The 25872-nt window shown below is 40.3% G+C and overlaps 1 protein-coding gene across 10 annotated transcripts in view; it reads left to right on the top strand.

Moving 5' to 3' along the window:
* NCOA1 (nuclear receptor coactivator 1) overlaps nt 1–25872 on the top strand; it is a 262467-nt gene that overhangs the window by 179167 nt on the left and 57428 nt on the right. For all 10 annotated transcript variants that reach the window (XR_011386747.1, XM_051843198.2, XM_051843199.2 and 7 more), the window contains 6 exons: nt 3236–3413; nt 11272–11451; nt 13386–13481; nt 15363–15503; nt 22562–22709; nt 23997–25317. Coding sequence is in view for 9 of the 10 variants with exons in the window: in XM_051843198.2 (XP_051699158.1) it covers nt 3236–3413; nt 11272–11451; nt 13386–13481; nt 15363–15503; nt 22562–22709; nt 23997–25317 (2064 nt within the window). In the remaining variant the exon portion in view is untranslated. The remainder of the gene's footprint in view (nt 1–3235; nt 3414–11271; nt 11452–13385; nt 13482–15362; nt 15504–22561; nt 22710–23996; nt 25318–25872) is intronic.

Raw genomic sequence — 25872 nt, 5'->3', positions numbered from 1 at the left:
GGCCAGCTCTCTGCTGTGGCCAGGGAGTGCAGTGGAGGATGGCCCAAGTCCTTGGGCCCTGCACCACATGGGAGACCAGGAGAAGTACCTGGCTCCTGCAATCGGATCAGCACAGTGCACCTGCCACAGCACGGTGGCCATTGGAGGGTGAACCAACAGCAAAGGAAGACCTTTCTCTCTGTCTCTCTCTCTCACTGTCCACTGGGCCACAGCAGAGAGCTGGACTGGAAGAGGAGCAACCAGGACAGAATCTGGCGCCCCAACAGGGACTAGAACCTGGGTTGCCGGCACCGCAGGCAGAGGATTAGCATAGTGAGCTGCGATGCTGGCCTGATCTAGCTCTCTACTATGGCCTGGGAAAACAGTAGAAGATGGCCCAAGTCCTTCGGTACCTGCACCTTTGTGGGAAACCTGGAAGAAGCTCCTAGCTCTTGGCTTTGGATTGGTGCAGCTATGGCCGTTGTGGTCAATTGGGGAGTGAACCAGCAGATGGAAGACCCCTCTCCCTGTCTCTCTTCCTCTCCTTCTTTCTCTGTCTAACTATGACTTTCAAATATATAAATAAATATTTAAAAAAATACAGTTCTGGGTCAGCACTGTGGCATAGTGGGTTAAGCCACTGCCTGCAGTGCCCACATCTCATATGGGCTTAGGTTCAAGTCCAGCCACTCCACTTCTAATCCAGCTCCCTGCTGTTGTGCCTGGAGGAGCAGTGGAGGACAGCCCAAGTGTTTTGGCCCCTGTACCCATGTGGGAGACCCAGAGGAGGCTCCTGGCTCGTGGCTTAGCCCTGGCCTAGTCCTTGCCATTGCGGCCATTTGGGGAGTGAACAAGCAGATGAAAGACCTCTCTCTGTCTCTCCCTCTCTCTGTAACTCTGTCTTTCAAAATAAATAAAGTAGACCTTTTTTAAAAAAATACAGTTCTAAGTTTAATTTTTTGCATTACCTAGCTATTATGAATAATACTGCAATAAAGAGAGTGTTCAGGTTTTTCCACCTATTTCCTTTCCTTTGGATTTATACCAGAGGTGAAATTGCTGGGTCATAGTTAATAGTTCTAATTTTAATTTTTTGAGAAGCTTCCATATTTTTTTCTATAATGGGTTACTAATTTTTATTCCCACTAACAGTGCACAGAGGTTTCCTTTTCTCAATGTCCTTACCAAACTTTTGTCTTTTTGGTAATAGTTATCCTAACAGGTCGAGGTGATATCTCATTGTGGTTTTGATTTGCATTTCAACCTAAGTGGTCATCAATAGATGAGTGAATAAAGAAAAGGTTGTGTGTGTGTGTGTGTGTGTGTGTGTGTGTGTAGTGGAATATTATTCAGCCTTGCAAGGGGAAATCTTCAGGTTGGAATTGTAGTACAGCAGGTTAAACTGCCACCTGTGATGCCAGAATCCCTTTTGAGCATGAGTTCAGGTCCCTGCTATTGTGTTTGGGAAAGCAGTGGAAGATGGCCCACGTGCTTAGGCCTCTGCTACCCACTTGGTAGACTTGGATGGAATTTCAGGCTCCTGGCTTTGGCTTGGCCCAGTTCTGGCCATTATGGCCATTTGGAGAGTGAGACAGCAGATGGATGAATCATATTCATTCATTCATTCTCTCTCTCTCTCTCTGTCTCTCTCTGTCTCTTTCTCTCATTTCTTTCTCTGTCTCTCCCTCTCTGTAACTCTGCCTTTCAAATAAAACATCTTTTTTTAAAAAAATGCGGTGAAATCTTGTCATTTATTACAACAGGGATGAACCTAGACTACATAATGTAAGTGAAATAAGCCAGACACAAAAAGAAAAATGGCACTCACATAGGAAATCTAAATAAATCGGACTCACAGAACCAAAAAGGAGAATGGTGGTTACCAGAAGTCAAAGGCAGCAGGGGTGGGTAAAGATTGAGGAGATGTCAGTCAAAGGACAAAGAACCTCAGTAATCCTGCAGGTATAATTGCAAGAGACCTATCATCGCGACTGTGGTAAATAACCATTATTATACACTGGAAAATTGCTAAACAGTAGAGTTTAAGTATCTTCGCAGCACCACAAAAATCAGTATATGAGGTAATACGTGTTAGTTTATTTACCCAACCTACAATGTATGCGCATTTCAAAACATCATCTTGTACGTCAAAAATATGTTGTCAATTAAAACAGTAATAATCATCTTGGCTAAAAAGACATCTAACAAAATGAGTGCTGCATCGGTCTGTTAAAGAGCCCTGTTAAGTATTCTGCCACAGATGACTAAGGGAACCTTTGTAATGCAAAGGATTTTTGCTATCATTGCCATCGTATAGTAAAATCCCTAAGTATTTTTCCCTTTAGATGTCTTGTCTTTATTGCTTATGTACATTCTGTAGCATGTAAGCTATACTATATTGTAATCAACAAGAAGATTACAAATCAACACCCTGCCATTGTCAACCTCTGCGTCTGGATCTCCCCCGGGTTCTGGTTTGCCATGTGTGACTGTCTATACTGAATGAGGCAGCAGAGTCCCCGTGTTTCGTAAGCTAAATTTCTTCCTTGTGTGTTAGATTACCGTGTAAGTACTCCTGTGGCTGTTACGCACCCCCGGGAGTGCAGGTACATTCATTCCCTTGTAGGCCCCTGCTCTATCTTGGTGATCTAGCACGGGTCCACCTCTACTGACTCGTCTCTCGCCACAAGCCTGCCTTTGCTGTACACTCCAGCAGCTGCAAAGTGCTAATTGTTTTCCTTTTGGTGTCATGCTCTCCCCTCTGCCCAGAATGTTCGTCCCTCAATCCTCTTTACCTTTGCCTCCTCCTGTATGCCTTTTACAGTCTGGTAGGGATCTGTAAAGAACCTTCCTGTGCCCCGACTCAGATCCCAAATTAGGCATTCTTCTGTGTGATCATAGAATATTTGATTGCCAGCTCTGAAGCTGTCGTTTTCATTGATATTTTATTATGTTTACGTCTCTATCTCACAGTGAAATACAAGTTCCATGAGGGCAGATACCAAGTCTTAACCTACAGAGTTTAGAGATAACTACAACTGAATGAATGGAGCAGTCCATTCACAGGGTGACATTCGTTCAGGCTGACTGGGAACATGAGCGTAGAGCCTGTTCAGAAATTGTAACCCCTTCATAGATGACACACAATGTTAAAACTCCCATTTTTTCTAACTTGGCATACATTCTCTGATTTTTTTAAAAATACAGATGTGTATATATTTATTTCCCAACCTATTAATCTATTTTGGCTTTTCAGGCTTTGGATGGATTCTTCTTTGTTGTGAATTGTGAAGGGAGAATTGTATTTGTGTCAGAAAATGTTACCAGCTACTTGGGGTACAATCAGGAGGAACTGATGAATACCAGTGTCTACAGCATCCTGCATGTGGGTGATCATGCAGAATTTGTGAAGAATCTGCTACCAAAATCACTAGGTAAGAACTCTGCTTTGTAAAAGAATGCTAACTCTGTAGTTTCTCCTTATACATAATAATATATGATTAATACTCTTATAATACATGTATTCAAATATAGGCTATGTTGTAATAGACAATAACCTATAATACAATATTTCTAATGTAATTTTGGCCTCAGATACAAATATAAAGGGGTAACATCATTGTCAGCTAGTGGCAGCATTCCTGTCATCTTCTGTATTGTACCATTATCTCAAGACAGTAGTGGGAGGCAGCAGTTAGTTGTCATGCCATAAGAATCTTCTGCTTGAAATTCCTTTTGTTTCCAATTTTGATTATTCTAAGGAAAAGACAAATGTGTGTCCTTCCCACTGTGCTGCCCGAAGGAAAAAGAAGGGAGGAAGGAAGAAGGAATATATTGTCATATTACGTGCTACTAAAAGTAACGTTTTTGGATGTTAAAAAAAAAGTTTCCTCAAGAGTTCCAAGTATGATGGGATGATGGCTTGTTCACTGCCAAGAAGTGGGTGGATAGGGTCGGATTTCCGGCCTCTGTTCTGTTCACTAAGCCGTGTGCCTTGGAACAGAGTTGGGTCCTTAGGAGTTATGAAACCTCTCTCTAGTTCTCATAAAAGCATGGTGACAAAACAGCAGCATTTTATTTACTTCTTGATGTTTCAAGTTCCTACTGACATTTTTGGTGCCCAAGTTCCATTTACTCCTACATATCTATCTGAGGGGCTGTGTTTTTTAATAATATGCATTTTATTGGCAAATAGGAAAATTTTTGTATTCCTGTTCAGATTTTTTTTTGGTCCCTATTTTTTCCCATTATTTTTTTCTTCATTGAGCTTTGAAATAAGACCAGTTTGCACAGATAAACTTATCACAAATGGGTTTTTCATGCAGATACTTTGTGATAATAAAGTATCTACTTAGTGGGGTTAGGAGGGTTCTAGTCACCTTCTAGTAAGGAGCTGAGACAGAGATTCAGAGAAGTGAGTGTAAGGTTCCCCTGATATTGCATGTAATACTTGGATTTTTTCCCCTTGGCCCTGAACCTAAATTTCTTTTATTCTACCATTGCACAGATTTTAAGAACTACTAATGTAAATTCAACTAAGCTATTATAATTATATTTTGCATTTTAAAAAGCTGATTTAATTTTAGTCTCATGTTGAATACCAGGATGTTTGTTAAGTTTACCATCTTGCCCAGTTGTGAGAAGACCTAAGGTCACAGAAAACAAAGCTGAGCCGCCTTCTTCCTCCTGTAAAAGGGGTGATTGTGGAAGCACCACAGCATTACCCAGTCCTAGCGTGGCTCAGGGTTCTGCACTTCTAGGACTGTGGGTGTTCCAGGCGCTGCCAGTAGGTACACATGGAGAGAATGTCATCTGATCGTTAACATGCTGCTGCTCCTGGCCACTTCAGGACAGTGACGATCAGCCGGTCTGACAGTTCATTGTTGCCTCCTTCCACATAAGGGAGGACTGCATCTTACTCTCATTCTTCCAAAGAATAAAAGAACAGAGACATTACAAATAGCACCACTGCCTTTCCTGTAAGCTGCAGTAGAGTAGACATGCTCAGTGACAACCGAGATCACCTGGCCTGACAGTGTCCGTCAGTCGTCCATTGGGAACCAACGAGATCATCCCGTCAGGAGGACAGAGCTCAACTCTACCAATTTGGAAAAGCCAATACCTCTTTTTTTTTTTTTTTTAAGATTAATTTACTTATTTGAAAGAGTTACAGAGAGACAGGGAAAGACAGAGAAAGCGAAAGAAATAAAAGATCTTCCATCTGTTGGTTCACTTTCCAGATGGCTGCAGTGGCCAGGCCTGGGCCAAGCAGAAGCCTGGAGCCAGGAGCTTCATCTGGGTCTCCCATGTGGGTGCCAGGGGCCCACTGCAGTTGGAAATCTTCCTCTGCTTTTCCCAGGGGCAATAGCAGGGAGCTGGATCAGAAGTGGAGCAGCCAGGACTCCAGCCCACTCTCATTTGGGATGCCGGCATGGCAGGTGGCAGCTTTACCAGCTACGCCACAACGCCAGCCCTCAGTACCTTCTTTCAAGTATTTCCAAGAAGAATTTGGGAGAAAATACATTATGGTAACTGTATTTAACCCTCTATTATAACAACAAATTATTAGAAAATCACAGAGAGGGACCGACATTGTGCCATTGGTAAAGCTGACGCCTGTGAGGTTGACAACCTGTAAGGGTACTGGTTCATGTACCAGCTGCTCCACTTCTGATCCAGTTTCCTGCTATGGACTTGGGAAAAGCAGCAGAAGATGGTCCAAGTATTTGGGCCCCTGCCACCCGTGTGGGAGACCCAGATGCAGCTCCTGGCTCCTGGCTTTGGCCTGGTCCAACTCTGGCCATTGCAGCCATGTGGGGAGTAAATCAGCAGATGAAAGATCTCCCTCTGTCTCTCCCTCTCTCTCTGTAAATCTGACTTTCAAATAAACAAATAAATCTTTTTTTAAGAATTTAAAGAGATATATGTATTATATTGTCGGCTTCTAAAAAAATCAAGATTCAGAAACTCAAGGAACAATTTAAAGAAGATATTAAGATCATTATATATGTATAAACATGTCACTTATATACATGATTCAAAAGATTGTCTTTTTTTTAATTAATTGCAAGCTTTTTAAAAAAATATTTATGTATTTTAGGCCGGCGCCATGGCTCAATAGGCTAATCCTCCACCTGTGGCGCCGGCACACTGGGTTCTAGTCCCAGTTGGGGCACTGGATTCTGTCCCAGTCGCTCCTCTTCCTGTCCAGCTCTCTGCTGTGGCCCAGGAGTGCAGTGGAGGATGGCCCTAGTCCTTGGGCCCTGCACCCCCATGGGAGACCAGGAGAAGCATCTGGCTCCTGCCTTCAGATCAGTGCGGTGCGCCGGCCGCAGCGTGCTGGCCGCAGCGGCCATTGGAGGGTGAACCAACGGCAAAGGAAGACCTTTCTCTCTGTCTCTCTCTCACTGTCCACTCTGCCTGTCAAAAAAAAATATATATATATATGTATTTGAAGGGCAGAGTGACAGAGAAATCTTCTTTCTGCTGATTCATTCCCCAAATACCTGCTATGGCCAAGTCTAGGTCATGCCAAAGCCAGGAATTTGGAACTCTATCCAGGTTTCACATGTGGGCAGCAGTGGCCCTAGCACGTGGGCTGTCATTCACTGCCTGGCAGGCTCATCAGCAGGAAGCTGGATCAGAAGCATGGAGCAGCTGGGACTCAACCAGGCACTCGCATCTGGAGTGGGTCCCCCAGCAGCCCAGTGGCTGAACGCATTCCTCCCTTCTTACTGCTGACTTGTTATTAATGAGGAAGAATTTTGAAGAAAAACATTAAGAATCAAACTGCATAAACATTGCTTTTGCATTTACTACTTTAGAAGATAACAGTATTTAAAATCCATACCTTTTTGACTGTGGCATTTTTTTTTAAACAAAAATAAAATCTGAATACTGGGAAGCTGATAATGGTGATTTTGTCCAGAATAGTAAATGTGTATGGTTATACTTGTTCTGGGACATATTGTTTTAGACAGAGTATGTTGTGGAAGGCTAGCAGTAAGGATGATATTAATGAACTTCAGCTTATTTGTGAAATTCTAATAACTTGGAACTTCCAGCTCAAAAAATGAAATTTAAAAAAGAAATCCTTTTCATAAATTCATGTCATTTATATCTTAAGTGATAGAGGCACCACAGTGGTTTCTTGCATAGGCTTTTAGGTATAAAATAGGCATGGATATTATGTTCCGGATTTACCACTTTGGGATGTGTAGCTTCAAACAAGACACTTGACCAAGGACACTTGAGAGGTAATTGGTGCTTAGCACATTTCCTGGCTGAATCCCCTTAGAGTTTCAGCTGTTATTATTACTGTTATTGATTTTATCTAAATGTCTTGGAGCTTTTCATTTGATGAAGGAAAGATCTATAATAATGTTTTATTCATTACTATTAGATGTTTTGCTTTATGTTTTTAGCTTAGAAATTGATGTCAAAATAGGACAATCTTGTCCTTTCATAATATGCTCCTTAGTTATATTCATACAGGTTATTAAGGCAGTTTTTTAAAAGGTTTATTTATTTATTTGAGAAGCAAAGTACAGGCAGAGAGAAAGAGACAGAAAGAAAGGTCTTCCATTCACTGGTTCACTACCCAATTGGCCGCAATGGCTGGAGCTGTGCCGATCCCAAGCCAGGAGCCAGGAGTTTCCTCCAGGTCTCCCACATGGGAGCAGGGGCCCAAGGATTTGAACCATCTTCTACTGCTGCCCAGGCCATAGCAGAGAGCTGGATAGGAAGTGGAGCAGCTGGGACTTGAACTGGCACCTATATGGCATGCCTGCGTTTCAGGCCAGGGTGTTAACCCACTTGCACCATAGTGCCGGCCCCCCATTTTTTTTTTTAACATTAGCAAGTGGCACTTATCTTTTTAGAAAGGAATAGTAGTGACTTAAGCAAAACAATTGTTTAAAGGTTCGATAACTCCAGCTAGATAACCTAAGCTGGTCCCCTGCCCCACATAGAATCGTGAATTTTTCACAGAAGCTTTATCCCTGTACTCTAGATCTGTCCCTTTTTTTTCCATATCACAGAAAATGCAGAGCCTTGTATTTGTGATACTGTTGTCTCTTTTCATGATAGTTTATCTCAATAGTTACTGTTTTAGATAGAAGACATAGAAGATTTAGGTTCAAAAAAGTTAGAAGCTCTGTCATGATAAAGTATTTGGGTAACAAAATCTAAATAGTCTTATAAGACATAAGAAATATAGAAACACCACCTGAAATATTTAATAGCACATATGTTAGAGGAGTCTATTTGTTTAGAACTGATCTTGCTGTTAATTATTATTTTGTTATTTTATGGAAATAATTATTGACATGTAAATTGTCATCAAATTACTTTAGTTGATTTACTTGTGGTTGTCAAGTCTCAATTTTATTTTCACTTATTAAAAAAATGTTCTTACGGCTGGCGCCGTGGCTCACTAGGCTAATTCTCCACCTGCGGCGCCGGCACACCGGGTTCTAGTCCCGGTCGGGGCGCCGGATTCTGTCCCAGTTGTCCCTCTTCCAGGCCAGCTCTCTGCTGTGGCCCGGGAGTGCAGTGGAGGATGGCCCAAGTGCTTGGGCCCTGCACCCCATGGGAGACCAGGAGAAGCACCTGGCTCCTGCCATCGGATCAGCAGTGCGCCAGCCGCGTCGGCCATTGGAGGGTGAACCAACGGCAAAGGAAGACCTTTCTCTCTGTCTCTCTCTCACTGTCCACTCTGCCTGTCAAAAAAAAAAAAAAAAAAGTTCTTATAATTCAGATAAAATGACCCCTGTACCAGGTCATGAGATTAAACTTGAAGGCAGTGCCTTTCTAGCCCTCATTATGTGTCTCCTTCTCCTGGCTCCTTATACCTACCCTTCTAGCTGGACTGAGTACCATTAGATATTTAGTTTAATTTTCTCTAGCAACATTTAGCTAGAAGCTTTCTTTGCAAATACCTTTAGATAGTTGCAACTGTATTTTAACTGAATAGACCAGGGTAGATGTCATTGAAACCAAGCTATAAACACAAACTTGAAACCATTTTTGAATCATAGGGTCCATGTATTTTAGTTGGAGAACCTTTCTAGGGAGTGGGCAGCTCGATCAGTGTATCCAATATAGGAAAAGGAAATGTAGATTCCCTTGTGCTCCCCCCCTTTCCTTCCACTTCTCAGCCTCTACATGTATGTCTCCAAAAGTGAGGACGAAGGGCTTGGCCAGAAATTCTACAGAACTGAACCAGACATGCACATAAAATGTTATTCAAAGCTCTTTAGGAGGGGGTGTGTGTTTGGCGCAGCTGTTATGTCACCACTTGGGACGCCCACATCCCATATTGGAGTGCCTGGTTCCAGTCCTAGTACATTCCCCCACGCCCCTGGTGAAGAGTGAGCATTCCATATCGGAGTGCCTGATTCCACTGGAGGTTTTCTCACATCCCATGCAGCTTCCTGCTGTTGCACACCCTGGAAGCAGCAGATGATGGCTCAAGTACTGGGGTTCCTGCGACCCACTTGGGAGACCCTGCTGGAGGACCAGCTCCTTGCTTCAGGCGGGTCCCACCCCGCTGTCGGCAGACATTTGGGGAGTGAACAGCGGGTGAGCTTCTCTCCCCGTCTGTCCCTCCATCTCTCTGTGTCTCTGACTCTCTCCATCTCTGTCTCTCTGCCTTTCAAATAAAATGAGGAAAAATGCAAAAATATTTGTTTAAAGCAACAACAGCCACCCAAAATCCTCCAACTACCTCATGAACACCATGGTACAAATATAACACATTGATTGGGAAGTCTTACCACTGTGGATTCTTTTCTGAAACAATTTTCTCTATAACTGAGTTCAGTTTTCTTATATTGCGTCAAGTAGCATTTCTCTTTTTAAGCATACTTTCCTATATATTAGCTTATTGATTATTCACTGTATTCAAGGCAGTGAGGCATAAAAAAAAATCCTAGTTAAATGAAGTGTGAGGAAAGGCAAGTATAAGAAAACAGGATTGCTTTCTAACTGTTGTAGATGTTTTCTTGAGTTGCAGACTTTTTTGAGAAACGGAATATTCTCCTTCAGAAGATGCACGTGCATACAAAGCCTGTGTGTAGGAATCTGATTGTCAGGCCTGCACCTGTGCTTTACAGAGGACCTATGGTTTTGAGTCATTTTTCATTGCCAAAGTGTAACTGGAGACAAACAGAAAAGCTCATTAGCTGCAATAGAATTGTGAAGAAAATAATGTGGGATTTTTCGGCTTTTTTGTTTTTAGAGATTTATTTATTTATTTATTTTTAAAGTCAGTTACACAGAGAGAGAAGAAGAGGCAGAGAAAGAGAGAGGTCTTCCATCCGCAGGTTTACTGCCCAGTTGGCCGCAAAGGCTGGAGCTGGCTTATTCGAAGCCAGGAGCCAGCAGCTTTTTCCTGTTTCCCATGTGGGTGCCCAAGGACTTGGGCCATCTTTTACTGCTTTCCCAGGCCATAGCAGAGAGCTGGATGGGAAGTGAAGCAGGGGCCAGTGCTCTGGCACTGTGGTACTGTGGCACAGCGGGTTAATGCCCTGGCCTGAGGCACCAGCATCCCATGTGGGCGCCAGTTCTAGTCCTGGCTGCTCCACTTCTGATCCAGCTCTCTGCAATGGCCTGGGAAAGCAGTGTAAGATGGCCCAAGTCCTTGGGCCCCAGCACCCATGTGGGAGACCCGGAGGAAGCTCCTGGCTCCTGGCTTGGGATCGGCGCAGCTCTAGCCATTGTGGCCAATTGGGGAGTGAACCATTGGATGGAAGACCTCTCTGTCTCTGTCTCTGTCTCTGTCTTTCTCTTTCTCTCTCTCTCCCCCTCTCCCTCTCCCTCTCCCTCTCCTCTCTCTGTGTAACTCTGACTTTCAAATAAATAAATAAATCTTAAAAAAAAAAAAAAAAAACTGGTACATTGGGACTCGAACCGGCACCTATGTGGGATGCCGGCACTGCAGGCAGTTGCTTTACCTGCTACGCCACAGCGCTGGCCCCAGGAAAATAGTGTGTTTTAATAGAGTGTTTAATTTTTGTCTCTGTTTATAGAGAATATTAATGGGTGGGGGTATTTGGGGGGGGGGACCTTATACCTTTTCTTGGAACTACTACAGTTTTCTAGTTGGTAGACATTTAGATTTGCTAAGGAAGGTAACTAAGTATCCTGTTGCTTTGGGACAATTTGAAAGGTCAGGCTGTCTTTTAATCCAGTTATCTAATTAAGCAGGTGACTTAAAGTATGTCTTTGTATCTTCCAAGCTTGTGCTTTTCCACCTTATTCACAGGCACATAATCAATTTTTCTTTCCCAGTAAATGGAGTTCCTTGGCCTCAAGAGGCAGCACGACGAAATAGCCATACTTTCAACTGCAGAATGCTAATTCACCCTCCAGATGAGCCAGGCACTGAGAACCAAGAAGCTTGCCAGCGGTATGAAGTCATGCAGTGTTTCACTGTGTCACAGCCAAAGTCAATTCAAGAGGATGGAGAAGGTAAAGCAGAGAGCTATTTTAAAGTGTTTGCTTTTTCTATGACTTTATAGAACAGAGAGGTAATTGATTTTAAACTGCTTCTTCAGGTAGTATTTTTGGTTACTATGTTTTGTATCACTGTAGCCATTCAACTTGCTACTGATTTCTTAACACTTAAAAAGAAAAAACAGTTACTAACATCTAGAATCATTCCTTTAAGATACCCTCAAGTTCTCCGTTTTATACTGGCAATCCCAGTAAAATGCCAAATCATTCAGACCAACTTGCTGTCTAGAAATAAGCGATGTAACCAACTGCTGCCAGCTGGAAATGTGCCAGATGCAGCAGGCTGCTGAACAGCTATGATTTTTAGTTTCAGCTTCAGAGTGAAGGAACAGTAGAGAATGTTGTTGGTGTGTTTCATGCTGCAGGAGGTAATTTATAAGGAGAAAGCTTGTGAACAGATGAAAAGATAACTCAAGCTCTAATATTAACAAGGTATCAATATGGAATTGGTTAAAAGTGTGGCAGTGCAAGGGTTTTCCCTGTAAACTGAAAATGAGCCAAATTTAGGAAGACTACAAATTGGGAGAAACTGGAGTAAAAACCAAGAAGGCAATAGACAAGCAATTAATCAGTTGCAAAAAAAAAAGGCTGTAGCAGGACTCACAAGGAAATGGAGATCTCAGTCAGCTGGAGACTCTGTAAAATATGCATGCCCAGACTACATGGGTAAAGTACATTTTTAAAAAAGTTTTTTTTATTTATTTGAGAGGTAGAGTTACAGAGAGCAGGAGAGACAGAAAGAAAGATCTTCCATCCACTGTTTCACTCCTCAAATGGCCACAATGGCTGGAGCTGGGCGAATCTGAAGCCAGAAGCCAGGAGCTTCTCCCAGGTCTCCCAAGCAGGGACGAAGCACCTCGGCCATCATCTTATGCTTTCCCAGGCCATAGCAGAGAGCTGGATTGGAAAAAGGGCAGCCGGGACTTGAACTGACGCCCATATGGAATGCTGGCACCACAGGCAAAAGCTTAGCCCGCTATGCCACAGCACTAACCCCTGATTAAAATACATTTTTAGGCCGGCGCCGCGGCTCACTAGGCTAATCCTCCGCCTAGCGGCGCCGGCACACCGGGTTCTAGTCCCGGTCGGGGCGCCGGATTCTGTCCCAGTTGCCCCTCTTCCAGGCCAGCCCTCTGCTGTGGCCCGGGAGTGCAGTGGAGGATGGCCCAGGTGCTTGGGCCCTGCACCCCATGGGAGACCAGGAAAAGCACCTGGCTCCTGGCTCCTGCCATCTGATCGGTGCGGTGCGCCGGCCGCAGCGCGCCGGCCGCAGCGCGCTGGCCGCGGCGGCCATTGGAGGGTGAACCAACGGCAAAAGGAAGACCTTTCTCTCTGTCTCTCTCTCTCACTGTCCACTCTGCCTGTCAAAAAAACAAAAAACAAAAAAAACAAAAAAAACATTTTTAGTTGGGTGATATGTGTAGCCTCCTCAGAACAAAATTTTCAAATGGGATTTTTTTGCATAGCCTAAAAACAAAGTCCTCTGTCAAGAACAAAATAATGCTTCTTCAGAAGAGGTTTTTTTAATACGATAATTATTGACACAGTGATTATAAAAATAAGTATCGATGAGTATAGGAGATGGACTATGAAACTGTATTTTTAAAAACATTGTATTTGCTTAAATCTAACCCAAACGACCACGTCTAGTTGTTATCAGTATTCGTCTCCTCTGATTTATGTCAGAGCATCTAATAGGAAGGAATATACCAAGATGCTCTCTACCTGGAGCTGCCTATTTTTGGTTGCCAGCAGTTTTATTTTTTTACACTATTATCTCATATTAGTGTTATGTTAAGTCTTGCAGTATGTATGCTTTTTGTAAAAACCTTTAATGGCAAACTGTTTTCTACACTCTTTTCTCCCATTTCCCATTCTTTTTTGAGCAGATTTCCAATCATGTTTGATTTGTATTGCACGACGATTACCTCGGCCTCCAACTATTACGGGTGTAGAATCCTTTATGACCAAGCAAGATACTACAGGTACTAACCACAACACTCAGGGTGTTTCTGTGACTGTGCCCTAAAGCCAGCTCTACCACAAACGTGAGGTCCTGATGCTTTGTTATGTTCAGATTCTGCTCCCTGGTCTTACACTGAAAATACTTTAAATGATAGTCTTGATATTGTACATTTTCGAAGCTGTAGTCATTATCATAAGCATGGTCCTGGGATAACATTTTTTATAGCATTTACAACATTTGTATGTCTGATTATAAATTATTTTTCATAATCATGAAATGAAATTGTTAATGAAATTTGGCAGATATAGATAAGTAAATGCATGTCAACATCCATATTTACTTAAAGCAGAAAAGAATATGATGGTTTTGATATTATGCTTAAATGCATTTGGCTATTTCTTTTTTCCTCTATGCATTTTCTTTAAATATATTCACACGCACTATTGGATCCTTATAAGTACCTATTGCTATATGTGATTGGTTGTTGTGCGTACAGGTGAGCAAAAATCAATGAAATAATTACAAATTGGGGTATATTTTATGATGAAAAAGATGAGATGGTGTAAAAGAGGAGATAATTTAAAATCAGCTGGTCAACAAAGGCCTGTCTGATGAACTGGTTTTGAGCCCTTGAGCCCAGGAAGGTGAAGTGGTATCAGTTATCTACAGTGTGGGTGTTGGAAAGGGCATACAAATTTACCATGATGAGATCCCATTTCTTACCTACTAATTTGAGAAAAGTAAAGAAGTCTGAGCATACCAAGTGATAGAAAGAATTTTAGATTAACAGTAATTCATTCATTGCTGATGAGAGCATGAGGTGGTGGAAGCACTAGAAAGAAGTCTAAGTTAATTTTATGAAGTTGAACATTCACAGAACTTAGCCCTGCAGCAATTCTGTTCTACGTGCACACCCTAGAGAAACTCTCACATGGGCCTTTGAAACGTGTGAAAGATTCATAACAGCGTTGCTTTCGGTGGCAGAAAACTGGGAATAATGTAGATGCCCATCAGAAGGGAACATTACAGTGAGGGAGAATGAGACAGGGGAGGCGTTCACATGTAATGGGGTGATACTGGTAACATCAGCTTTTGAAATTGGGTTACAGCTTTTCATTTTAATAGTGTAATTCCTTATTTATGTGTAACTTACCTATATTGTTTTCTGTGAGTAGAAGATTGCATGAAACATATAATAGAACAAGCTTGAACAATCACGAAGTAGATTAATTGGCTTCTGATTAACTGAAGAGCAGCTTTCCTGAGTTTTCCTAACAACCATTCAAGAGATGTATTCTAATGTAACAATAGCGGATTACTCCCAGTGTTTAGAAAGCGTATATATGTTCTGTGTGTGTAATGTCTAGAAAATCTTACTCTTCTTACCTTTTCTGACTAAACTTGTTGCCTTCACTCTGCTTATTTTTTAGTATTGACTACAGCCCAAAATGAAATATAAAAGGAATGCCTCACTTACTTCTCAGGTCTCTTCACTTAGTTATTGGAAATTAAACAACTAATCTATTTCATTACTGCTGCTCAATAAGTAATCCAGTCACCTGTTAGTGCAGAGAGAGCAGGATTCAAAGAACAAGTCCGAGGAGTTTGAACTGTATTCATCTCAGCAGCTTCAGACTGTTGCAGTGTGGCCTCAGTACTTGACTGGAATTGAATTTTAGAATATGGCATTCTGCTGCATAACACACTCGAAAACCAAAACAGCTTTTTTATCATGTTATTAATAAACTCCTTTATCACATGTATTAAATATTAATAGTGCTTTTCGGTGCTTATGTTTATTGAGTGAAATAGAGAATATTCTTAACAGTTGTTAGTTTTCAAGTATGAATGATCATATCCAGAGGGCATCATAAATGTAAGCTTTTCATTCTTCACCTAGGTAAAATCATCTCTATTGATACCAGTTCCCTGAGAGCTGCTGGCAGAACTGGCTGGGAAGATTTAGTGAGAAAGTGCATTTACGCTTTTTTCCAACCTCAGGGCAGAGAGCCATCTTACGCCAGACAACTCTTTCAAGAAGGTAACATCTTCTCTCTCGATTATTTTCCTTAACCTTTCTTTTTATTAATGAATATTTTGGATAGAACTTATAGCTTAATAAGTATTTTCTCCAAATTATGGTTTTTGCAACAATCAGCTTTAGGAAAGGAAGAAATGGGTAAGCAAAGTAATTCATGAGTGGATCCTGAAATTTGGGATGCACATTCTAAAGACCAGGATGTCATGTGATGGTCACTCATTCATTCATTCATTCATTCAGCAGACATGTATCAAGTTCCTAACATACATAGAACACTATGCATATAAGGAGCCAAAGATGCAGCTATGACTGAGAATCAGGGTTTTGCATTCATAGGAATTCATATTTTAAAAAAAATGAGGGTACTTCAAAATACTCATGGGAAAATGGAATTAACTTTTTGAAAAAGTCACATATGTATAACAATTCTAAAAGTTAGTATGACATGGGCGCTAATAGAGGTGTAACTAAAGAACAAAAATAATAGTTATGACTTGGAAATTCAAGGATGACCTTAGAGAGAATATGATACTTTGTCGGGATCTTAAAGATCTTTCCCAGCAGAACAGATATGTCACACGGCTTCTGCTTAATACAGAGATCCATATCATTCATGTGTGCGTCATAATGATTGCAGGCACCTGGATCTCCTAACTCAGGTTGAAGTTTTAAATCAAAAAATATATTCTATGTCTCAGTAAGTATTATGGGAGTATAAAACCAGTATTATCCCATGCCCTTCAGAAATGTAAGAGTGTTATAGGAAAGGCAGGGAAAGGTTTTTAAGAAGGAAAATCTGAAAGTTCCCCAGTATTCAGAAATAAGGAATTTTGACATACTTTATCTATATTGTCATGTGGTTGTAGTAGCCTAATCCTTTTCCAATGTAATTTATTCTCCAGCCTCTAATTAGATTATGTCTTTGATAACAGCTTCTACCTATGACTATTCCCAAAAAAACTATTTTAAGTATTTTTCATTATTCCATAATTCTTCTTAGTTTTAACATTTTCCCCCATAACATTAAATTTCTTAAGTTTACAGATGATTTTCCATTCTTTACATTTTTAGGTCATTTGCTTCCCAGTAGTATATGAGTGAAATAGCTTGACTTTTTTTGTTTTGTTTTGTTGTTCAGGAAGCCATCTATGTAAGTCCTAGATACTTCTGGGGCAGCTTCCTACTACAAACTAGAATTCTCTAGTAAGCTCTTTACTAAACGCGTGCCATCTCCCAAGATTGTGTTTCATTGCTTAGAGCCAAGACTGTATTTTTTTTTTTAAGTTCCTTAGGCAGTCTGAAGTGCACTGAGGTCTGGAGACCATTACGGTAACTGAGCTCCCAATTGAGTTCCAGCTCTGTTGACTTCCTCTATCAAGAGTGGCACTTTACTTTTGCATAGATTTGGGATTCAGAGCACTGTCTTCCCTCACTGCCTGAAGCACTGAAGTAGTATATAGTAGATGCTCTTTATTTATTTATTTTTTTGCCTTAAGCTTCTAAATTGAGACTCAAGCCTTTACTTAAAAGACTTAATTTTTTTTTGCCTATAATTCATACACATTTCACCAAGACAAAACATCTAGTTTAAGGAATGTGTTTCTAAACAGTTACAATTCTCTACAAAGTAGATTAAAGCTTAATAAGTAATGAATCTCTCAATATATAAAGTGAGGAGGAAATTAAATTTGTATGTTAAAAGAATATGTGGACTCCCACATTTATATTGTAGCACTATTCACAATAGCCAATAGTTGGAATCAACCTATATGTTTATCAATAGATGAATGAATTTTTTTAAATGCGGTATATGTGCATAATGGAATATCTCAGCCATAAAAAAGAAGGCAATCTTGTCATTTTTAACAACACAGATGAAACTGGAGGCCATTATGATAAGTGAAATAAACCAGGCACAGAAAGTTAAAAACCACATGATATCACTCATGTGTGGAATCTCAAAAAGTTGATCTCACAGAAATAGAAAATAGAATGGTGGTTCCAAGGGAGTGAGGCAGGGGAACTGCTGGGAGATCATAGTCAAAGGATGCAAAGTTACTTTTAGATAGGAGGAGGAAGTTTGAGAGCTTCATTGTGCGGCCCAGTGACCATAGTTAATGAAGGCATAGTGTCTTCTTGAGTAATGCCAGAAGAATTCTCACCACAAAGATAACCATGTGAGATGATGCGCGTGTGTAGTAGTTGCATTTAGTTATTCCACAGTATAAATGTGCTGTAAGACATCACTTCGTACACAGTAAATCCACATAACTTTATCTGTCAGTTTAAAAATTGGGGAGAAATGAAGAGTAATAATAAATTATTCTACTCTGTCCTTGATTTTGTCTAAACTTCTGTAGTGATTGATATTTAGGCAAGAACAGTTTTCCTCCATCTGTCCTGTTTTTTCCTTGCCCAGTGTCTTTTTTAAAGCAACAGCTCATATAAAATCCTAATATACCTTAACATTTTTAGTTTTTAGCTACTTTAACAGAGACAGCTAATGAACTGCTTTTAAAGGAAGTAAACTACTTGGTTTTGCACAGTGAAATTTGAAAAGACATTGCAGTCAGAAATATGCATGAGTACTCAGCATGACCTAGATGAAAGCTGTAGGTCTAATTGAGACCTGTGGTGAGGTGAAAGGTTACTCTTAGATGTACTCGTGGGGGAAGTGGACATTAGGAGCATTTGAGAAACTTCATAAACTAGAAGGTCCATACAAGTATATATGGTTTGGTAAAGGATTCTGGGTTCTGTTCAATTCAGAATCATGACTTTAGGGCCGGCGCCGTGGCTCACTAGGCTAATCCTCCGCCTAGCGGCGCCGGCACACCGGGTTCTAGTCCCGGTCGGGGCGCCGGATTCTGTCCCGGTTGCCCCTCTTCCAGGCCAGCCCTCTGCTGTGGCCAGGGAGTGCAGTGGAGGATGGCCCAGGTGCTTGGGCCCTGCACCCCATGGGAGACCAGGAAAAGCACCTGGCTCCTGGCTCCTGCCATCGGATCAGCGCGGTGCGCCGGCCGCAGCGCGCCGGCCGCAGCGGCCATTGGAGGGTGAACCAACGGCAAAAGGAAGACCTTTCTCTCTGTCTCTCTCTCTCACTGTCCACTCTGCCTGTCAAAAAAAAAAAAGAATCATGACTTTAAAGAAAAGTCCATGTTTGAATCCTTCCCACAGTTCTTGCTGAGGTAAATTTGTCCGAAACATTCCGGCTTCCACACCCAGTTACTGAAGATTGGCAAACGTAGAACGAGGGTTCACAGGCGGCTAAGTAGCTCTTACGAGGAAATGGCATGCCATGCTTAATTACACGCTCCTGTCTCCCGCTTTCAGGAATTCATGAGACGTAGTTAAGGTATTTGTTTCTGGGAAGTTCTACAATAAAGGTGCCTTTTAAACTTTGTCAGATTTATTTTTTCTACAGAATACTTTTTTCTATACCAGCACTTAGGAAGAATAGTTAGTGGTTATGAGAAATGTTGACTATACCGTTCTAGCCTAGAAACTAGTTTTATAAAAGTTGAGTTTACAGTGATGTGATAGCTCATCATTTCTAATCTCTGAAATGTGCATGATACATTGTTACATTAACAAGTAGGCTAGAAACCCGAGTATATACTGGTATATTATGATCTCACTTTTGTACATCTTTTTATTTCTACAATTAGGAGATTAACAAAATGTTAACAGTGGTTATCTGAGTGAGAAAATTACAGATTACTTATTCTTTATTCTCTGTATTACCTTAATGTTTTGTAATCATAAAACAAAGCTATTTTCATTTTTTAAAGAAATATCACAAGTCAGAATTCAAAGTTTATAGGATCAAGATGTTTTAGAACATTGCTATAAAACATAAGTACCTGTATTAATGATTAACCAGAATGTTCTTTGAGACTTGTGTAATGTGGCTAATTCCATGGTCCATGAAACAGAGTTAGCTGAAATCTTTTTATGTCAAACTTTGTTAAAAACATTTAAAATATGAGTTTACTTTCCTCTTAGAAAAATCTTGATATGTTGAATAAAATTTGCTCATTGGTGATTGAAAAAAAAGGTAGAACATCTAAGAGTAACTTTTTTCCTTACCTAATAATTTTTTTAATTGCATAATCTGGACATATCTAGGGAAAGACCAACAAGAAGAAATCTCTACCAGCATTGACCCATAGTGCCCTGCCATACTTTTTATATCTGTTCATTTAATTAACAGGAGTAAAGCTTGCTTATTTGTGGTTATCTCAGCACCAAGTTGAGAGGGATCAAAAGCCCAGATAGTTCTCCTGTACCTGCTGTGACTAGTGAAAATTTAATGTTTCTTGGCTATGTAGCTCTGTTGAGTGAGGCATATTCTAGGGAGAAAACAAAATGAAATTAGTGGTCATATTTAAGGTTCTTTGAAGATTCCTGGGGTATCAATTGTATCCCTCCCTACTCTTCCCATCAGCTTCCAGTGCCGCCATCCTGGTGTGCATGCGTGTCCTGGCCAGTGTTCTCAAGAGCAACAATGCTGAAAGAGAGGCAAACGCCAGGTTCTCACTAGGCCGTGGTCCAGAGTCAGCATCAGGTTTCTTCTAGCTATGATGATGAAGCATGGTTCCATGGGCAGACTCAGAATCATTCATATCACAGGGCTGGAAGAATTGTTGTGAACCTCACAGGCAGGTTAAACAAGTGTGGAGGGATCAGCCCCAGATTCAACATGCAACTCAAAGATCTAGAAAAATAGCAGGATAATCTGCTCCCATCCCATTGTACTAACAATTTCAGCTTGACATCATGGACTGTGAAGAAGCAAGATGAAAATGTATAAAAAGGAAAATTCTAGGATTCTTTTTCTAGGGATGTATTTGTGCATATAAATAAAAGCCTGGATGGATAATAATAATATCTTTCCCCACTAAGATCTAAAAAAGTTTAGAAATGGACACAAGAATCAGATTAAAATACTATCTGTGTAGCTGGCAACACTAGATCAGAAAACAAGGCCTGGACCTGTGGTCAAAATGAGATTCCATACCTAAACCATGAAACCCACTTAAGGGAAAAATTGGTGTGCCAAGTAAATGTTTATGCAACCAACTCTATAAAGAATGTGGCAACCTTACTAATCTCTGAATTCAAGCTGTCAGTGATTATTATAGAGGATTGAAGTTACTGGTATAAATGGTGTTTGGGAATTGACTGAATTTGTTTGGAAGCATCTTATTTGTTGTTTTTCTTTTCTTTGGTGTTTATCCAGTAGCTGCTATGCACCAGGCTCCATGCTAGATACTATCTCACAGATACTGGCTTTATTTTAGTGATGAGTACTCTGGGATGGGCAAAGATTAATTAGCATTAAATCCTAAACTTCTAAATGACAAAATCGGAGGTCAATCCTGGATCCCAGACCATTAGTCTTTCCATTAATTCTTGCTGTTTTTGTATTTACCTCTTCATGAGAAATTAGCGCAATTTTAGTTACCTGTAGAATCTTGCTGGGTTCTAATTAAGTGAAATTTTACTCTAGTAAATACTACCTTTTTCTCATTTCAAAGCATGACTATGTGAATTATACTACATTGATTCTTATTCTACACTTTATCATCCAAAAGTGAATTTGAAGTATAATTTCCTAGTATTAAATTAATACAAAGTTCCTCAGATATTTAAAGTTTTACTAGTTTTGATAATAGCCCTATAAGTTTAGCCAGAATAATTAACTGAGAGTTGTTGATATTTCTATAATCTGCATTAAATATTGACGTTCCTGTGTTAGCCTGAGTTTGTAGTTCTTTCTCACATTATAGGGCTTGTCAATAAAATCAAGAAATTTTCCTTCATTAATTTTCATTACAGCATTAACTGTAGATTCCCGTAAGAGCAAAAACATAAATTGAGATATAATACTCTCATATATGTATTCAAGAATATAGCTAAGATTGAAAATACATCCTTTTTAAGAAAAGTTGCTGCAGTTGGTTTACGAACCTAGTTAGCTTCAAGTTCAGGGTCAGCCAGCCAGTACTTACTAGGTGAAAATAAAGTTTATCTTTTCTTGAAGTAACATGTAGCTTCAAAAATTTTTTAATGATCAATCATTTTCAGCCTTTCACATATCCTTTAAAGTGTCATTGAAGCCTTTTCTGAAATGTCTTTGAAAAATGGGACTAACATGTCTTACAAGCTAAGTTATAGACTATCTGTGATAATAACTCATGTGTTTAGTAGATATAATTTTAACCTTGATATAGTTGGATCTGTTAAGTGTTTCTTAAAATTTTATTGTGTTACTAAAACATCAGTATCATATTATAGCTCAGTATTCTGGTATAACTGTTACATATTAATAAACGCCTATATGGTTAAGATTTTGTCTGCTCTTAATAAAGCTTTAAGACAAAAGTAAGTTATTATTTATAAAATTAGTTGACTGCTTTAACCTAGTTATTGTTCCTTATGTTGGTAATCATTGGCTTTATCTTAATTTAGATATTAAACTTCACAAATTCAAATATTAAAAATAATATATATATGAATAGAATAGTTTACCAAATAGAACCTTAGTGATTCACATTTCTGAGTGAAAAATTAAATTTGTACATTTGCTTAGGAACTCAATAGACTAGTCAAAACTTAGAGGATGAATTTTATGGTGTATGAATTATATCTCAATAGGACTGTTATTTAGCAAAACAACAAAGCAAAACTTATCAAAGATAATACTGAGAGTGAAGGGGAGAAAAGTACCTCCTGGTGTTTCCAAAGGAGACTTAATAAATTTGAAGAGTTGCCCCCTTATAGGAAAAAATTATGGTTGATATTTTGCTTGTAACTTGAGGAGGCACCCATTCAATTAGGATGAATTAAAGCTGGTCATCAAGTGGGATATATCGACTGAAATCATTTTCCCCCCAAAGATATCTACTTTGACTGAACTTTTCTTTGAGTCTGATCAGGCAGCAGTGGGGAGGGCATTTAAAATGAAGTTCTAGGTAGTTAAGGCCTGGTAACTCTCCTTTGCCCAGCAATCAAGTGTCAGAATTTTAACTAGGTTTCTCTTTTGTTTGAAACAGTGATGACTCGTGGCACTGCCTCCAGCCCATCCTATAGATTCATATTGAATGATGGGACAATGCTTAGCGCCCACACCAAGTGTAAACTTTGCTACCCTCAAAGTCCAGACATGCAACCTTTCATCATGGGAATTCATATCATCGACAGGTACTACTTATTTGGAGAGCTTCATATGAAATAAGTCAGTTCACATTTCTCCTCTTAGAGAAAATTTTTATGCTCTTGATGGCTAGAAAACAAATACTAAAATTAGGTATAAAACTAGTATGATAAGTGTATAATCTATATATCCATATTGGGTTTTATAATTTTGTCACATAATAGTTTTATTGTTCATCCAGAGAGACAGGCAAGGTGAAGCTGAAAATGTGTGTGCTAGGGAGTAAATCCAAAAAGAACTTTCCATATGAACTTAGAGATCTTAAAGAAGATTTCTGATTTGTTAGCGTTGTTATTTCTAAAAGTGCTTTATTTTCATTAGGGAAAACTTGATGGCTCCTGAGTTCAAGCTGACAGTTTCTCATAGAAACTATAAATCATTAAGCTGTCAGCTTGACATTTTTGAATATCATTTCTTCTAATTTTCCCCTTTCTAAATGTGTTTTACACTGGAATATGTGGTGAATTCATGGATTATTCTCTAATCTTATGACTTACTTATTCAAAAGCCTACATTTACCATTGTTTAAAATTTAGCATTAAAGACAAAGACATTTCCCTCACTTCATCTTTTCCTCATCTGATGTTTTGCTTAACGGAACATGGTAATGCCAGTCACAAATCAGTTGTCATAATTATGAATTTGAGTAAAGAACTCAGTAAAAACCTGAATTCAGTATTCTGGTTTTTTTTTTCCTGACTTTAGTTTAAATTATGCTTGTGAGTGGAATTAGCACAGTTCTTTTTTTTTCCATATTGTGATTTCCCTTTCAAAACATCTGCTATGTCTGCATATCACCCTTTTTAATTCTTACATCAGTAACACGGTATTTTCCTTACCCAATCTTCCTCTTTGGAGTTGAAATACTTAAAAGCTGTAACAGGAAAGTCATGAATAAGTGCTTTTATAAATAAAGGTGCGGGAAGTTTCTCTTTCAACCAAAAGTATTTTTGTAATGTTAATTGTTTGTCTTAAGTTTAGAAAGCTTTAAACATACATATAATGGATATTTTCAAAGGCCAAGAAACATGTCTTTTTCATATCACTAAGACCATTATCCAGTTTAAGGGTCCACAGCATTATTTCCTGTTAAGCGGTGCTAATATTTCATAATGGTATTGACAGTCCATGCTTTAATTTGATCGGGTAAAAATGATATGTACATGATTGCATGCAATATTGATGAGGTTAATGGGTTTTTTAAAATAATATCATAAAAATACTCCAATGGAAACCAGTGAAGACGTTTGAATAATGTCTTTTTTTTCCCCTAGGGAACACAGTGGGCTTTCTCCTCAAGATGACACTAATTCTGGAATGTCAGTTCCCCGAGTAAACCCCTCGGTCAATCCTAGTATCTCTCCAGCTCATGGAGTGGCCCGTTCATCCACCTTGCCACCATCTAACAGCAACATGGTATCCGCCAGAGTAAACCGCCAACAGAGCTCAGACCTTCATAGCAGCAGTCATAGTAACTCTAGCAACAGCCAAGGGAGTTTTGGATGCTCTCCTGGAAATCAGATTGTAGCCAATGTTGCCTTAAACCAGGGACAGGCCAGTTCCCAGGGCAGTAATCCCTCCTTAAACCTCAATAATTCTCCGATGGAAGGTACAGGAATATCCCTAGCACAGTTCATGTCTCCAAGGAGACAGGTCTCTTCTGGATTGACAACAAGGTCCAGGATGCCGAACAATTCATTTCCTCCTAATATTCCATCATTAAACTCCCCAGTTGGCATGACAAGTAGTGCCTGTAATAATAGTAACCGGTCTTACTCGAACATCCCAGTACCATCTTTACAGGGTATGAATGAAGGACCCAGTAACTCTGTCGGCTTCTCTGCCAATTCTCCAGTTCTCAGGCAGATGAGCTCACAGAATTCACCTAGCAGATTAAATATACAACCAGCAAAAGCTGAGTCCAAAGATAACAAAGAGATTGCATCCATTTTAAACGAGATGATTCAGTCTGACAACAGCTCCAGTGATGGCAAACCTCTGGATTCAGGACTTCTACATAACAGTGACAGACTCTCAGATGGAGACAGCAAATACGCTCAGACCAGCCACAAACTAGTCCAGCTTCTGACGACGACTGCAGAGCAGCAGCTGCGCCATGCCGACATAGACACAAGTTGCAAAGATGTGCTGTCCTGCTCTGGCACTTCCAACTCTGGCTCTGCCAACTCCTCAGGAGGTTCTTGCCCCTCCTCTCACAGCTCCCTGACGGAGCGGCACAAAATCCTGCACCGACTCTTACAGGAGGGGAGCCCCTCCGATATCACCACTCTGTCTGTGGAGCCTGACAAAAAGGACAGCGCATCTGCCTGTGTGTCCGTGACCGGGCAGGCCCAAGGAAGCGCTGGTATCAAACTAGAACTGGATGCTTCCAAGAAAAAAGAATCGAAAGACCACCAGCTCCTCCGCTACCTGTTAGACAAAGATGAGAAGGATTTAAGATCAACTCCAAACCTGAGCCTGGACGACGTAAAGGTGAAAGTGGAGAAGAAAGAGCAGATGGAGCCTTGTAACACAAACCCAGCCGCGATGACCAAACCTGCCCCCGAGGAGATTAAGCTGGAGTCCCAGACCCAGGTGGGCGACTCCTTGCTTCACAGAATGCGCACTCCTCGATTTCTTGGTTTTCCTCCGTTCTGCTCCCACAGTAGACTAGATTTAGATTTGCCCTGTTCCTGTTAGGCATTTGTTCAGGGGTTAGTATCAATGAAAAATCACAGGTGCCCTCGAAAGTTCTCTTGGGAGGTCCTGAGGCCTGCAGTGTTAATGCAGCATTCTAAAAGGTGGAGTGTCCTGTGCTGCCTTCCTTTCCCCCTACACCTTCCTTCCTTCCTTCCTATGAAAGGAAATTCTCTTTCTTTCTGTAAAGTCTTTGGAAATGGTCAAAAATACTTGTCTGCTCCCAGCCTTACCTATTGAATCCAACTTGTGTTTTAAAGAAGCTCCTCAGAAAACTAAGTCTGGGAATCTCTGATGTAAGCGAAGCAGGAGAGAAGTGTGCGGAGGTAGACAAGGCATCTAGCCTGGCTCTGCATTTTCTAAGGCTGTTTTCCTTCTCTGAGTCTAACCACAGACACTAGGGGCTAGAATGTTCTCGGTCGCAACATATTATCCTTATATACTCTTATATAA

Source organism: Oryctolagus cuniculus, chromosome 2, assembly GCF_964237555.1.
Source record: "Oryctolagus cuniculus chromosome 2, mOryCun1.1, whole genome shotgun sequence".
Classification (NCBI taxonomy): domain Eukaryota; kingdom Metazoa; phylum Chordata; class Mammalia; order Lagomorpha; family Leporidae; genus Oryctolagus; species Oryctolagus cuniculus.
Note: the sequence above shows the minus strand (reverse complement) of the source record. Positions and strands in the feature narration are given on the sequence as shown.